The sequence below is a fragment of the Panthera pardus genome, unplaced genomic scaffold, assembly GCF_024362965.1.
Source record: "Panthera pardus isolate Hobbes unplaced genomic scaffold, ASM2436296v1 HiC_scaffold_3, whole genome shotgun sequence".
NCBI classification, from domain to species: domain Eukaryota; kingdom Metazoa; phylum Chordata; class Mammalia; order Carnivora; family Felidae; genus Panthera; species Panthera pardus.
The window spans coordinates 12,553,356-12,568,773 of record NW_026526876.1 but is presented as its reverse complement, the minus strand read 5'-3'; the positions used below and the strand labels follow the sequence as shown (position 1 = coordinate 12,568,773).

The following is a 15,418-nucleotide window of genomic DNA, read 5'->3' as shown; positions in this document are numbered from 1 at the left end:
TTTTCCCCACACGTATTGCTTGCTGACGACCAGGGGACAGGCAGGGGTCCCTCCCTGGCAGGTGATCAGGAGCCAAGGCAGGCTGGCCAACGTTTGTGCACATCTATAACGGCCACAGGGACAGGCTACGTGCACACTGTGACTGAGGCTGATGGAGGCGGCGCCACGATCACTGGACCACGGGCACCTCCTGGCACGGGGGAAGGAAGCACAGCGGCCACTAGTTACCTCTCGAGCAGCGACGGACAGGAGGACGCTCATGACCGCCAGCACGTCACTGCTGTTCATGCTGGCCACGTCACCCTTCTCAGGCAAGAGCAGAAGGCCACCTGGATCCTTATCACTGAAAGGACACAAATCGGTCACGACACCTTGTTTCAGAAAGGGCATTTTCAGGCATTTGTCTTACAAGTTTCTAAAAAGAAACCTAGCAAGATTTCAGTGTCAGTTCTATGGGACGTGAGCAGTCTGGGTCAGAAAAAGGGCCCCGTCCCAGCTGGGCCCGTGGCACGGTCTATCCCCACGTCCTTAAGAAGCACAGGCCCGAAAATTCTCACGTCCTTAGAAGAGATTCTGAGAAGTAAATCTGATGCGTAAATCACCTTGATGACCAGCAGGAAATACAGCTAATCTCACGACGGCCAACCGGACAACCACAGCCAAACATCCGTGTCTTCAAATGTCCCCACATGGCCTCCCAGATTCTTCCACCACCCGATACTCGAATCTGAACACACGTTCTCCGTCCACAGCAGACGTGACTTGACTTGCAGGCAGGAGCTGTGGCCATTAGCTCCCTCCCTCCTTCGAGAGCCCACGCCTCTGGAAGCGCAGCCCAGGCCCAAGTCCTGCCCTCCCCACACTTCCTTTGCTCAACCACCATTCCGTGCTGCTGGCTTCTCAGACTTGACCACAGGACCCCAAACTCCTTTGGCTTGTTTCTGTCTTCAAAAATCACTTAGAAACCAAAGTGCTTAGAGAGAGCCTCAGTGGGTTCTGTTCTAAACAGTCTCTCAAGGACGGAGACGTGGAATAAGCTGTTCACAAGATTATCATCCCACCACTGTTTTTGTCCCTCCCGTGACCTGTGGTGTGTCACTCTAGAAACCCAGCTTAGCAGAGTAAGGGGACGGCTAAAGAAAATGGCAAACGTTTGGAACATCAGACAACTGAAAGGAATTGCAAACATACCTAAAATACGTGCACAGTGACCGGAAGGTGAGCTGCAGAGACTGCTTGTGCTCTTGCTCGGTGACATTCTTCTAGAAAAAAAAGAGAGCACACAGTCAGACAACCTGCCCAGAGACCCTCATCTAGAAGACCAGAGAGCGGACAGTCGGGGAACCTGTTCCACAACATTCCAGAGACTGGAGCACCAGGAAGTGCCACTGCCCACGGTTTGCAGGTGTGGGGCATACACTTCACGGCACCCAACTGAGAGTGGCCTGGTGCTCGGTGGGAGCGACACCACCTGCGTAAACGAAAGACGGCAGGTTGGCTTTTGTCCACTGCTAAAGTTAACATTTTCGAGCTCTCCTGCAGGATATCTTGATACAAATGTTTAGGAAGATACATTTTCCATCCCTGGGCACAACACTGTAAGAGGAAAGGCAGGGACACAGTGCATCTCTTGTGAACCTTCTGTTTGTTTTTACCAGGATCTAAGCTTTCTCTATACAAGCCAGACAGGCTACAGTGACAGTTCCAGGAATCACATCTGCTGCTGGGGCTGCTGGGCTACTTTAGGGGCACTTTCTTCATTCCGTGAACGTACTCAGTGTCTACCATTACGTGAGGCAATGAAGGGGATTTCCGGAGGATTTAAGACGGAGGGTGCAGCCGGGCAAAGGAGGGTGGGAGAGACAAGAGACGCTGTTCGATCCGTGAGCATGAGGAGGGAACACAGAGCCCTCAGCCAGTGCTGTCAGAAGGGGCGGGCAGAGGGAAAGTGACAGAGCTCCTCTGCTAACGGACAGCAATGTCACTCAAGAGGTCGTACGCCCTCTATTTTGACGTGTGGGACACGAGCCAGCAAAAACCATCATTGCACAGCTGCCTGGCAAAGGCCTCTAGGAATCAAGCAGGACACGGTCCCGCCACAGTCCAGCAGGTCAGGCCGGCGGCTGCTGTCAAAGGCTACGACTCGGCGTGAACGCGGACCCTCCAGGTGATGTGCGAATTCTGCAGAGAGCTGCGAACAACCAAAGACCCTTCCTCCCCTCTGAAACCTTCCACAACCACCTGGCCCCAACACGAGTCTCCTCGAAACACGTGACGCACATGCGGCCACTTTTTCCTCGTGGCAGGGCGGGCCTCTGGTGTCGGGGACCACACGTGATGCTTCTGCCGTTCCTCCTGTCTTAACCTGCATCCCACAGAGCACCTCACTACACCTGCTAATTCACTGCTGCGTTCAGAAATGCTTTCTGAAATTCTGTATCTGGTTTTCCCCACTAAATTCCTACCAGTAACTTTACCAGCAGGTGCTTGTCCTCACAGACAGTAAAAAATAACCTATAACCATATCACCTGTAGGTAATTATTTGTTTTATTCTTTCCAATTACTATGTCTAAATTACCATAGTAATTTCCAATTACTATGTCTAAAAAAAGTTTAAAATTTCTTTCCCTTGTCCTGCCACACTGGCCAGGCCCTCTAATGCGACATCACAGGGAAGCGGTGACCAGTAAGCATCCTTGTCCTGCTCCTCATTCTGAAAGGGATGCCTCCAGTGACCCACCATTCAGCCTATTATGTATGAAAGGTTTGGGATATACACCCTCCCCCAGACTGAGGGAGCTCCTTCCTGTTTTGAGTTTGCTAACGCTTTTGTCGTTTTCATCATCATCAGAATTTAATCTTTTTTAAAGCTGTTTTCTGTACTTGCTGATATAACTTTTTCCTCTGATTTCATTTATTAATTTTGTAACGTTAAACCACCCTTCCATTCCTAGGGTAAATCCAACTCAGTCAGGGTTTTGTTTATATTTTATTGGACTGATTCACTAACACTTTGCTAGGATTTTTCTAACTTTGTTTCCAATAAGATTGGCCTATAATTCTGCTTTCTTACACAGTCTTTATTCATGTCTCCCTGTATTTAACCATCTCTGGAATACTGGAAACCCTGGAGTTTCCTGACCTAGAGGTCTTTGGTGTGGCTAGAGAAATTTCTGTTCTGTCTCACATCATCATTCACGTCTTTTTTTCATGACTCATACTCATTTCCACACAGAAATACCGCCTTCAGAATTAAAAATCTGGATCTTTGTACAGGATATTCCACTTGGTAACATAACTTTTATCAACATGAAAAGCACTTTTCACTCCCCACTACTAATGTGTGAGTGACAAGGAGAAGGGGTCTGGGAAGATTCTATTTCATTACAGATATAAGCTGAAGTATTGACGAATGGGTCAGGGATTTCCTTTGAAACAATACTGGAGGAAGGGCAGGGAGAGCAGATAAGGCGGATCACAAAGGAAACAAGATTAGCCCGAGTTTACAACTGATGAATCGAGGTGATGGGTACATACAGGGTAGGAGGTATTATATTTAGTCTAGTTCTGTACTTGTTTCAGATTTTCCCATCATAAAAAGTTAGACTGTTGAAAAGAATGCTTGGTTGTAAGCAAATCAGGAAGATGAAGGAACTAGGCTCCTTCCTCTTTGTAACACAACAGGCCAGGCACTAGGGCTGGAATTATCCGCCGTCCCCACCTTGAGGATGGAGCTCTGTCCTTAGACGCTCATGTCCCACACACAACGCTGCAGACAGTGAGTATTAAACACACACCTGGAAGACTGAAACCGGGGAGGCATTCAGAGGAAACAAAGACTAGCCAATTTCACCCGACGTCTGAGTGAATGCTCACCATCATGGCAAAGAGGTGGTCCCGTCGGGTCTGTCGATCGGGAAAGAAGATGGCAGCCCCATTAAGAAGGGTGTTCTTGACTTCTTGCTTTAACGTTGCCATGGGCACGGAGTCTCCATCCAGCCTATCCACCACTGATGAAAATGAACAAGGACTCAGCTCTAACACGTCCCCTCTGTTCACTCACAACACGTACGTCTGCTTTAACCAGCCAGTAAACTCCCTGCTCCCCACTGTGTGCTCAGCACCTCTGCCCAGGCGAGGCAGAACTCAAATAAAGACTGCATGCACCAGTTTCTATTTCGTTATCTCCGGGTCCTTTTGAGACACAACTCGGCAAAGCCTTAAAAGTAACTTCTCGTGGCCACCTGGGTTTTAGCCTCAGTTTGTCATCATCACTCTCCCTCAGGCCAGGGTCTTCACTAAAGACTGAACAGTATGATAGTGATCACTCTCAGTGTCACACCCCTATACGTCAGAAACCAGGAGGAAACCACCGACCAGAGAATAAATCCTGAGCTCAACACAGGACCCGAGGAAACTGTCCTTTTCTAAAGCAGTGATCCCTCTCCTGAGCCTGCATGACCACAGGACCCTGTTCCTATAGTGGGAGGCTGTGCCAGCACAGGGTCCCGTTAAAGACGAGCACACTCCCTACCGTCACACAAGTGTGTGTGGAGCTCCTTGGCAGCCCCCGCCCCTGCAGGGCTCTGCCGGGGAGCCTTTGCGTCCTGAGAGGCGGCCGGCCCGTCGCTCCGCAGCACGGAGAAACAGCTCTGCAGGAGGCGCAGAAGCAGGGTTTGGGCACAGATGCATTCTTCCCTCGGACTACAGAGAGACAGAGTATCAGAGAGCAAAACGGGAGGTTGTTTTTACCCTCCAAAGCCAACAGCTGTCTCCAAAGGCCTCCCCAGACCCATGGGGCACAGTAAAAACAGTGCCGGCGGGAGAAAGAGAGGCAGAACACAATCAATGCTGTACCAGGTAGCAGCTGAAAACACAGCCCCTGTGGGGCAAGTGGGCACTCAGGAGCCCACGTCTTCCCCTGCACAGTGACGGTTCTCCCACAATACTCTAGCTGCTCACCCCGCCAGGCCGGAATAAGGGTCTGATGTCAAAATGTGTGCAGAAACACTGCCCAAAGTATGTTATAGAAACAGGAGGTGTTATCTTTAACAATAACCAATATTTCAAGTGAGAATATAAACTAGCGAGAAGTTGGGCGCCTGGGTGGCTCAGTTGGTTAAGCGTCCGACTTTGGCTCAGGTTATGATCTCACGGTTCATGAGTTCAAGCCCCACATCGGGCTCTAGGCTGACAGTCCAGAGCCTGCTTCGAATCTTGTGTCCCCCCCCCCGCCCCTCCCCCGCTTGTGGTCTCCCAAAAATAAACAAATGTTCAAAAAATAAATAAATAAACTTGTGAGAAGTCAAAAAATCTTGGAAGAAAAACTGGTCTATTTAGAATGCAAAACTTAGTGTTTTCAGTTTTGTTTATATGATTATCACCTTATAACAAATTCTGACCTACTTTTGCTTTAATTTACTGTAAAAATTCCAGAAGATCTGCAAATCAAGACCCGCGAAGTCCAGAAAAGATTTGTATTTTAAGCCACTTTCCTTCTGCTGCACCTAAAAAATTATAAAAAATAAGTTACAAATAAAATAGAGAAATTCATTTAGAGAAATACCGTAATGGCTCATTTCCTCCTTGATCTGGAAGAAGGAGGTGGCTCACATGTGTAAAACTCCCACGTAACTGATGCTCACTCTTAATAACTAAAAAGTGTATGAACAATGACTTTTGGTGTGAAACTTTCTACGATACATATGTGCGTGTGCGTCTGTGTACGAAAGTACACGTCTGCGTAATGTACGCGCACACGCCCCACCCCCACCGGCCCCCAACCAGAGTCCAGGTCCACAAACGCCACACACGAACATAAGTGAGTCTCCACGTGGTGAAGAGCCCTCCCCAGGAGCACCCTTTCAGACCCGCGCCTGCCTGCATGTAGGCCCGAAGGGGAGCTGTGCGCTAACACTCCCGCTGCTCCGAGGCAGCCCCTCTCCTTTGCTATTTCCTGCTGGGACAGGACAGCTTGAGAAACAAAGACCAAACAAACACAGATAAACTGAGGTACAGCCTCCAAACGTGCTGAGGCAGAACGGAGGCCAACAGTGGACGCGGCTGCTCCCGCCGATCCCTGAGCTAAGTCACCACCTCTGTGGGGGTGGCGGCTAGAATCTTCCCTGGAGTGAGCGGTCTCTGTGTTTTTATTAGTGAGCGTACAAGTCAGTATCGAAAACGCAAATGATTTCACATCTGGACATTTTGGTACTTTTAGGGAATAAGCAGAATTCACCTGTACTTCAGAAATAATTCTCCCAGGACTTAAGGAGGACGTAAACCCCATAAAGCTGTCGTGTCTCCCTAGTCTACCACCACCAACGCCCAGCACCTCACTCCCCGGCTCTTCCGGGGTCATCCAGGCAGCACAATGCCGGCCGCACACGCTCACTCCGCACGCTTCAGCAGGGTCAGGTTTCACCGGTCGTTCACTTCCCTCAATGTCACCATTGATTTTCCCAAAGGAATGAGATCTAACAACTGAGAAAGCTCTACCAGGTCATGGGCGAGCTGCTGAATGAACTGAAGGGTCCTGAGCAGCAGGGTGGCCCCGCAGACGCCGTCCTCCGTGTCCTTTATGCAGCGGGTGCAGACGACGTGCTGCTCTGCCCCGGTTCTCGCCGGCCGGAGATGCCCACTGATGCTGAGGCCTTGCACTCCCAAGCGCTCTGCCGACTCCTGGCGGGTGCAGAGGAACTTCACCATCAAATACTAGAAAGGAAAGACAGATTGAAGGGGAAGGACTCAGCAGCGTGTTCCATGGAACACAAATGGAAGGGGTGACATTAACAACCTACTAGGTCCCACTCTGCCTAGCACAAGGCGCAAAACAGAAGTCCAACATCCACAGAAACAGAAGAAAGACAATACGAGTGCCGAACCAAGTCAGGTTTGGGGAAGGATCACAGTAAGGGAAATGGCATGACCCCCTCTCATCAGGGCAAACACAGGGTAAGACGGGATGAATCCGGGAAGTACGTGTGCTCTGTGGCCCAGTTATTTTGAAAGAGAGATCGGGTATGTGGTGACAAGAGTCAACAACAAATGCCCTAAGGAATCCTCTCAAAGCCCCCAACTAACACAGACAACCCACGGCCCGGGATGCAGCCTTGTCCGCGCAAAGCCAAAGCCACCCACAAGCTCACCTCCTATGCAACATTGGCCTCTTACCGTGGAAGCTCTTCTGCCAAGAGCCATCCAGACTCCACGACTCAAATGCATAAATGTCTACCCAGCGCGTACAGGCCCTACGGACAGTTCTCATTCCTCTCACTGAAGCTTCTCGCTAAGACTTACACGAAGCTTTAGTTAAGAAAGCGAAGCGGACAGTCGTCGTGTCTCCCGCACCGCGGGCACAGCACACCTTCCGCTCGCCCAGCTGTGCGCCCCTTCCCCACACGTGCCGGCCTGGCCCCAGGCGATGACGTGATCGGCTCTCCACACCTGGCGGCACACCGCCTCTCCTGGGAAGCCTTCCCTGGTGACCTCCAGGCGGGGCGGGGCGGGGCGGGACGCTGTTCCTCTGGCCACAGCCCCCGAACGTCCCACCATCGTAGTGTCGCCCATCGGTCCCAGGCACAGCTGGCTCGGGGGCGGGCACGCGCCAACCCCTCCGTCAACACGCACGCAGTGAAAGGAGGGGGCGGGCACGCGTGCGAAGGCCACGACTCACGACTGCTTACTTGGGCGACTCTGCACTGTTGCAGCTTCACGTCTGCTTCGTCCCATTCCTCTTCGAGCTCAAACCAGCCAACAGGGTCTTCCTCTCCAAGGTCACCAGGGGAGCAGCCAGCCCTGTAAGCACAAGGGTGATCACAAAACACCGTCCTACTTCTAAGCTCCTCAAGGGTCTGAGTGGCATTAACTTGCATGTGCGACCTGTCAAGGGACAACCAGGGAGCGGGTGTAGCACCTGCGTCTCTAAGCACGTGAAGCGGCTGGTGGTGATTTCCTCCCCACTCCTCAGCCTCCAAACGTAATCTGGGCACTGAAGAGAAAGTTTGCTTTTCTAGATAGCCGGCACATGTGAAGGATGAGACACAAACCCAAGGTGTCTTAGATGAGCAGGTCAGGAATAAGGAAAGATGCAACAGCCACTGTGTGCTTCTAGAAAGATCCAAAGGAGAGGGAGGTTCGGTTTTCTCTCCCGAGGTCTGGCTCATATACATACGACCAGCCTGTGGTTTAGTTCCCTTTCAACAACCGAAGGGTAAGAGCCTGGGAGCTTTCAGACCCTGGAGCTCCGAAAAAGGAAAACTTCAGCCTCTGTCATTTCTTCCTGTTCCTTAAAAGTTCCTTCCAGGAAAGCATTTCAGGCTAAAGACGCACAACTCTGTGCCACCTCTTTTTAAAAACTAGACATTTGAATCGTACTCCCTTTTCAGGAATTAAATAACCAAAGGAGAAAAAGGCAGTCTTTTTCAGGTAACACTCCTAAAACTTTCCACTAGTTAATCTGTAATACAGCCGGCAAGCTGGCAACACGGGAGTGCTCTGTGTGAGAAGCGAACGTGGGCATTCATGGCAAGAAGGGGGAAGAGATTAAGGACTCGGGGTAGGTTCTGTAACAGGCACAAAAAGTGTTCTCTTCTTAACATAAGTCAAGAGGATACTTTCTTTTAAAAAAAAAAAATTTTTTTAATGTTTGTTTATTTTTGACACAGAGACAGAGCATGAGCGGGGGAGGGGCAGAGAGAGAGAGGGAGACACAGAATCCGAAGCAGGCTCCAGGCTCCGAGCTGTCACCACAGAGCCTGACGAGGGGCTCAAACCCACAGACCGTGAGATCATGACCTGACCTGAAGTTGGACGCTCAACCGACTGAGCCACCCAGGTGCCCCACTTTCTTTTTTTTTTAATGTTTATTTATTCCTTTTTGAGAGAGAGTGAGTGCACGTGAGTGGGGAAGGAAAGAGAGAGAGGAGAGGGAGAGAGAGAATCCCAAGCAGGCTCTGCACTGTCAGCACAAAGCCCGACACAGGGGCTCAATCCAACAAACCATGAGATCACGACCTCAGCCAAAATCAAGAGTCAGACACTTAACTAACCGAGCCACCCAGACGTCCCAGCTTAAGCCCCTCTGAGCATAAACCTTTCACGACCTCGTTAACCCTAAACCCAATGGGACAGGTGGTATTCTGTCTTAACCCAAAACCACTTCAATGAGTTTCATCAGTATTGTGTTTGAGGATTTTTTTAATTCACTCTGTGGCAGCCATCAAGAAAATCTCTGAGATGGAGAGACAGCTGTCTGGGTGTCAGACACAAAGGGAAGCAACCTCGTTCAGTGCACCACACAGCAATCAGACAGCGGACTCTGGGCGTGCTGACTGATCCACATCCGGCCAGAGAGACAGAGATAAAAAAAAAAGGGGGGAAGAAGACAGATGCATGTACATTAACATTTTGATTTCCAAACTGGAGACAGACTGGTAACACAGAGGCTAGCCAAAGCAGGATTCCTGAGTAGTTCAGGCTGGAACCGGAAGCTAAAAATCAGTAAGGGTGTAGTGACTAGGCTACATTTAAGTTATTAAAAAAAAAAAAAAAAATCCTATATGTGAAAGATCTTGTTTAATAGCAGGTTTAGGGGAAAAACTTCTTTTAATATGTCCCAAGAATGGGAGAGAGCTGCTTAAAAACAAGTGTAATCTCTAGTTACCATTAAAAAAAAAAAGGGCATCTTTTAAAAAGGCATACATTTGTGGTGGGGAGGGAGACTTTAGGGGTGAAGGATATTTGGAGGGCTGGAATTAAGGGCACGGAATGTGGATCTCAACTGAATATAATCTAACTACTGAAGCGCCGTGAGCTCTCCGTCCTCAAGAGTGTTCTAGAGACTGAATGACCATTTGTCTTGGTGGCACTTGGAATGTCACCACAGGAAGTACAGCAGGGAGAGGGAGTCATTCTAGATCCCGGACACCCCAAGTGTGGTCCGTGGGTGGGGAGCGTCAGTCACCTGAGAGCTTCCTACAAGTCAAAGTCTCAGACCCCGCCCAGAACCACCGGATCAGAAGCCACACCGAACACCGTGCACACTTAGCATTCACTACTGGACCACAGCTAGAGCCCTCCGTGAGCTCTAGCGCCCTGTCACCCAAGACGCGCTGCAGCAAGATCAGCAAGTCTGGGGCTCGGCTCCGTGAGCTCTAACCTGCCACTAGGAGTGAGGGAGGCAACGCGGCCCGAGGGTCACCAATGACCTGTGGCTAAATCTGGCAGGTTCACGCGCAGACTTGATCCCACTGACCCTGGGTCACATCTGACACCGCTGCCCACCCCCTAGTTGCTTTCACATCACTCCCCCTGGCTTCACGATGACACACGAAGGCCTTCCTACTGCCTCGCTGGCTGTTTCTTGGACTCCTTTTTTCTCCGTTGCCTCTTAAATGCTGGTGCCTCTCAGCATGCCGGTCTGTACGGTCTTTCTTCACTTCCTGGCCCACACACTCTTCCAGAACGATCTAACTCACTTAAATGATCATTTAACTGTCTCTATCTATCGGTAGCTTCAATACGCCTCTTCCAGACTCCTGACACACTTACCCAACTAGTTGTCAAGTACCTCAAGGTGTCCCTAAACCTCACATTCAACAGGATCAAAACGGAGCTCACCACCTTCCTCACAGACCTGTTTTCCTGCGTATTTTCTATGAGAGAAAGGCACTCCCAATGTCCCCACCTGCCCAAGCCAAAATCCCAGGCCTCCCTGACGCCCACACCATACTCCCTCCTCTGCTCTACACTCAGTGACCTTCTGGCGGTCTCTCGGTGGGTCGCCACCTCTCCATCCCTGCCAGGGCTCTGGCCAAAGTGACCCATGCTGCCGGCTGCCTCCTCCCATCCCACCCTGCCTCCACGCTGGCTCTCCCCCGCCCATGCGACACACAGCATGGTCTAGAACGGTACTGGTAAAACACACATCTAGTCTCTCTGTTCTTCTCTCTGAAACTCCTCAACACTACACCGACCGCCCTCCCTTGCTTAAAGGATACAGTCCAAGCCCTGACCCAGAGACAGAAAGACCTTCAGAGACTCGGCCCCTTCCTGGCCCTCCAGTTCCACGTTCCGCCACTCTCTACCTCAAAGTCCTTGTGGCACCTGCAGGACCCTGAAGCCCCCACCCCCTCCGTGCTTCCCCTATGAGTTCACAAATCTGCTCTGCTCTCTGCTCAAGGTCTCTCCTTCTACTCCTTCCAGCGGCTGACCACCTGTACGTCATCCTTAGCTCTTAATGCTGACGGTACTCCCTCCGGGGTCTCCCCTCCCAGAACCCCCATCCCTCCTCTCCTGCCCAGTGCGGACAACACTGACGCTGCTCATCTGAGAGGACAGCACCACAGAACAGGGACTGTGCCAACGTGCTCAATGTGTCTCTTTGGCGCCCGGAATCAGGCCCAGTGCAGAGCTGGGTGCTTAAAAACATCTCCAATAAAAGCATGACTAGGAGGAGGGAGGCTGGGGCATGTAAACTTCCGGGTGGCTGGGAGACTGAAGACAGTCCAGACACGTATCAGCACCCAGCCATTCTGGAGATGCCTCGACCTGGTCACAGAAGGAATGGGTTAGGGTCTACGAACAAATTAAAACATGTCTTCAGATGCTGCTAGAAAGCAATGAATGCTCATGGCCACTGAGGATGGCTTAGGGGCACCTCATCTATGAAGACATAAACACATAGGAGAATTTTACCAATAGGAGAATGCATACAGTCTTATTAACTACAAAAATTTTTATTCTGTTCCTTACCTGCTTTTTACAAACTGCCTGAATTCCTGAAGTTTCCATTTATCATACTTTTCAAACCTTTTGAAGTGTTCTTCTGCGTGAAATTTCTCAGAAGATGAGTTGTAGGCAAACACCAACCCGCACTGGGCCCCAATGCCACCACGTCGAACCTGGAAACAGAGATCCAGATGAAGTACGCTGAAGGTGCTAAGGTCCTGTGGCTGCTTTGTTTCCAAAAACTACGGTGAAATTCAAACAGCTTAAAGCAAAATCAAACCAACAAAATATAAACATATTTTTGAATATGTTAAGAGTAAAAAAAAGCTGCTTCCTAAGAAAGGATTCTTTCTCTTTCTCAGTCCTTATGTTCACACCTTCCCAGACAACAGTCTATTCATCTCTGTGTCCCTGTCCTCGGCTACAGGCCTGGCACAGAGTAATCATTAGATAATCGATGAAAACCCAGTGTCACAGACCTCTGAAGCATAATTCTATCTTTTCGTAAATGTTTATTTATTTTTGAGAGAGAGACAGACACACAGACACAGGGCACAAGGAGGGGAGGGGCAGAGAGAAAGAGACACAGAATCCGAAGCAGGCTCCAGGCTCCAAGCCATCAGCACAGAGCCTGACATGGGCTCAAACCCATGAACTGCAAGATTATGACCCAAGCTGAAGTCAGACACTTAGCCAACTGAGTCACCCAGGCATCCTACATAACCCTATTTTTAAAACAGTAGTAACGTTGCTTAAAGAAGGCAGCATGGGAATTACCATAATTCTGATCTGTGTAACTTGGAAGGCAGATTCAGTTCCTGTAGAAAAAATAGTACTTGCTCTGGTTTTTCCAGTCTCTGTAAGAAACCCTGCAAAAGGGAAACACTGAAGTTACGATGACTGCCTCATTTGTTCACTCACTTGACAACCTCCAGAACGTTCCCCTTCTTCACCAAATAGGCAATGTTCCAAGCAGTGCGGCGAGCACAAGAGGGGCGTGTGCGGATGACGGACTGGCTGGCCAAGAAGACGGATGAGGAAGACACAAACACCCTGGACGAGGAAGAGAGCCCACCGCCACGTGAAGAGCACGTCAGCCCCTACCGGGTTAGCACTAGGGAAGGAGTGAGGCTTCCTTCCAGATGCTCCAGATGCCAGATGAGCCACACCAAGAAATACCCTTCCCTCAAATTATGTTCTCAGCAACACCATATGCCTCGATCTGCTGAGTCTCTTACTGCTTTAAGATGACACGATAGGAACATAATCCGAACTTAAAAACGCTAACTTTTTATATTCCAAGATGGCGAACCCTTGCTTTTCAAAACTCAAGGCTCTCAACTACTTTGAAATTGTTACAAGCGATTGGCCCTTAGCAGATTACAGGGCCGTGATAATGAAGGCACACAAACGGTTCAAGGACCACCACCCAGCAGAGGCCAACACGGTGTGCAGCCTGCGTGTTCTGAGCACCCCAGAGCCCCACGCGTGGTCTCACGTGGCCGCAGCCCTTCCCATTCACAAAACACAGACACACCTACCACTCACCGTCTCTCGTCCACGGCTCGACGAGGAGGTTTTCGGGCCCTGATTTCTCTTCCTTCCCTTTGACATCACAGGCCTGAAGGATCAACTGGAGAGGTTTACCTGATCAAAGACAAGACAGAGAACGAGAGCCTTAACCCAGCACTATGAAAAAAATAAAGACTAGCAGACACATCAGTGGAAATGGAGCGTCTGTGGACACCACACTACTAAAAATGTACCTGTTGAAAAACAAAAGCAGAGAAGCGATGCTGGACAAAAGTTACGCTTTCCTGAAAGAGACCAAGTACAGCTTTATGTCCCTACATGATTCCACGAAGAGGTCTCTAAAACACCACTATTCAGAAACAAAGTATATTGTAAGACGGGGTAACAGCATACGTTCAACATACTTGGGAGAGGGAGTTCTAAGATAGTGTTTTGGAGCCAAAAATTAATTTTGTTGTAACTGCATTTAAATACATAAATAATATCTTACGCTTGGGGTTTTGTTTCTTTAATACACCTGCGGGCAAATTTTGAAAGTTTTAAAAATTACAAAAATCACCATTTGCTATGATGACCTGAAAGCTTTTCCTTTTTCTCTTCTGTTAATAATGTTGTAGTGATGGGGCGCCTGGGTGGCTCAGTCGGTTGAGCGTCCGACTTCAGCTCAGGTCACGATCTCACAGCTTGTGGGTTTGAGCCCCGTGTCAGGCTCTGTGCTGACAGCTTGGAGCCTGGAGCCTGCTTCAGATTCCGTGCCTCCCTTTCTCTCTGCCCCAACACACTCGCATTCTGTCTCTGTCTCTCTCAAAAATAAATAAATGTTAAAAAAAAAAAAAATTTTTTTTTTAAACTTAAATAATACTGTAGTGAGAACCCACTAACCTGTACTCCAACCCAGAACTAGAACACTGCCGATAATAAACATCCCCTCACGTTTTACGCCCCCACCCAGCGTTCCCTACCTAAACAACTGCTCATCTGAATTGAAAAGCGTCCTGGAGAGTATTTCCCAGACACTACATATCCCCCCCTCATGCAGCCGTGCCTGCTATGGGCCCCCTACCCAACCAAAAAATTATCTTTTAAAATTTAGGGGGGAAAATGGATTTATAACACATTAATTGTCTGCCTTTAAAAATTAAACATAAAATAAATCATTAAGTCGTATTAAGGCAAAAGTACAAAGATCATGACAGAAACAGCACGGTTTGCCCATTACTACAGGGACGGGATCCACTACTGTACTTTGCAGACAGAAACTTCAGCACCAGAAGCCAGGATGGCAAAGAAGTTGTTCCTCATGGCCCAACTGAGAAGGGTCGGCAGACAGCGTCACGACGGGCCCGGGTGGGCAAAGCGGTGGCAGGCCTGTGGAGCTCACGGGAGGCAGAGGGATGCCGTCTAAGACGAGGATCCGGTTCTCTCCTCCTCCACAGGGGAGACAGTCCAACTCCCCAACCCTCTTGGTCTACACAGGCGGTGTAACTACAGTGACCTGATCCACAAACTACCCGAGGACATAAGATGCCAGGAAGTCCCACGTTAATGATGGGGTTTTTTTTGCTATTGTTGTTTTATTTTAGAGAGAAAGAGCATGCGTGAGAGGGGCAGACGGAGAGAGGGGCACAGATTGACGGAGAGAGAATCCCACGAATCGATGGAGAGGTCGATCCTATGACCCTGGGATCAAGACCGGAGCAGAAATCAAGAGTCAGACACTCAACCGACCGAGCCCCCCAGGCGCCCCTCGGTAACAGTGGTTTTCTGGCTTGTCCATCCCGGGAGCCTGCGTCACTTACCGTATTTAAGGAGCAGGTTCTGCCTGACTGATGCCATGGAGGAGATGAGGGACGAGGCTTCGTAGCGTGTGTCCAGGTGGTCAGTGATGGCACAGAGAGAGTTCAGCACTTTGGCGACACTTCCTCTTGCTAGTGCAAAAGCCAGAAGGGTCAGCTCCACCTCTGGAGTCGAACAGCAGCTATGAGCAAAGAACGAAAAACTTTTCACTTCCTAAAAACGTGAGAACATCAAGGTAGCCCAAACCCCACGTAATTGACCACCAGAAGTAAAACCGACCTATTGTGTGCTTTCTGTATGTTTACCAGAAATACTTTCTCAAAATCCTCAAGATAACCTAAAGAAAAATTAAATCAA

At 49.6% G+C, this 15,418-nt stretch overlaps 1 protein-coding gene across 2 annotated transcripts in view; it reads right to left on the bottom strand.

The window, feature by feature from the left end:
- Positions 1-15,418, bottom strand: part of ZZEF1 (zinc finger ZZ-type and EF-hand domain containing 1) — a 102,462-nt gene that overhangs the window by 56,930 nt on the left and 30,114 nt on the right. Inside the window, exons 8-18 of one of the 2 annotated variants that reach the window (XM_053892249.1) lie at positions 15,064-15,242; positions 13,280-13,378; positions 12,509-12,600; positions 11,756-11,904; positions 7,687-7,798; positions 6,500-6,715; positions 5,408-5,508; positions 4,536-4,705; positions 3,878-4,011; positions 1,192-1,262; positions 229-343 (exon numbers count right to left, since the gene is read on the bottom strand). In XM_053892249.1, the coding sequence (XP_053748224.1) occupies positions 229-343; positions 1,192-1,262; positions 3,878-4,011; positions 4,536-4,705; positions 5,408-5,508; positions 6,500-6,715; positions 7,687-7,798; positions 11,756-11,904; positions 12,509-12,600; positions 13,280-13,378; positions 15,064-15,242 (1,438 nt within the window). The remainder of the gene's footprint in view (positions 1-228; positions 344-1,191; positions 1,263-3,877; positions 4,012-4,535; positions 4,706-5,407; positions 5,509-6,499; positions 6,716-7,686; positions 7,799-11,755; positions 11,905-12,508; positions 12,601-13,279; positions 13,379-15,063; positions 15,243-15,418) is intronic. The other variant, XM_053892250.1, reaches the window with a different exon arrangement.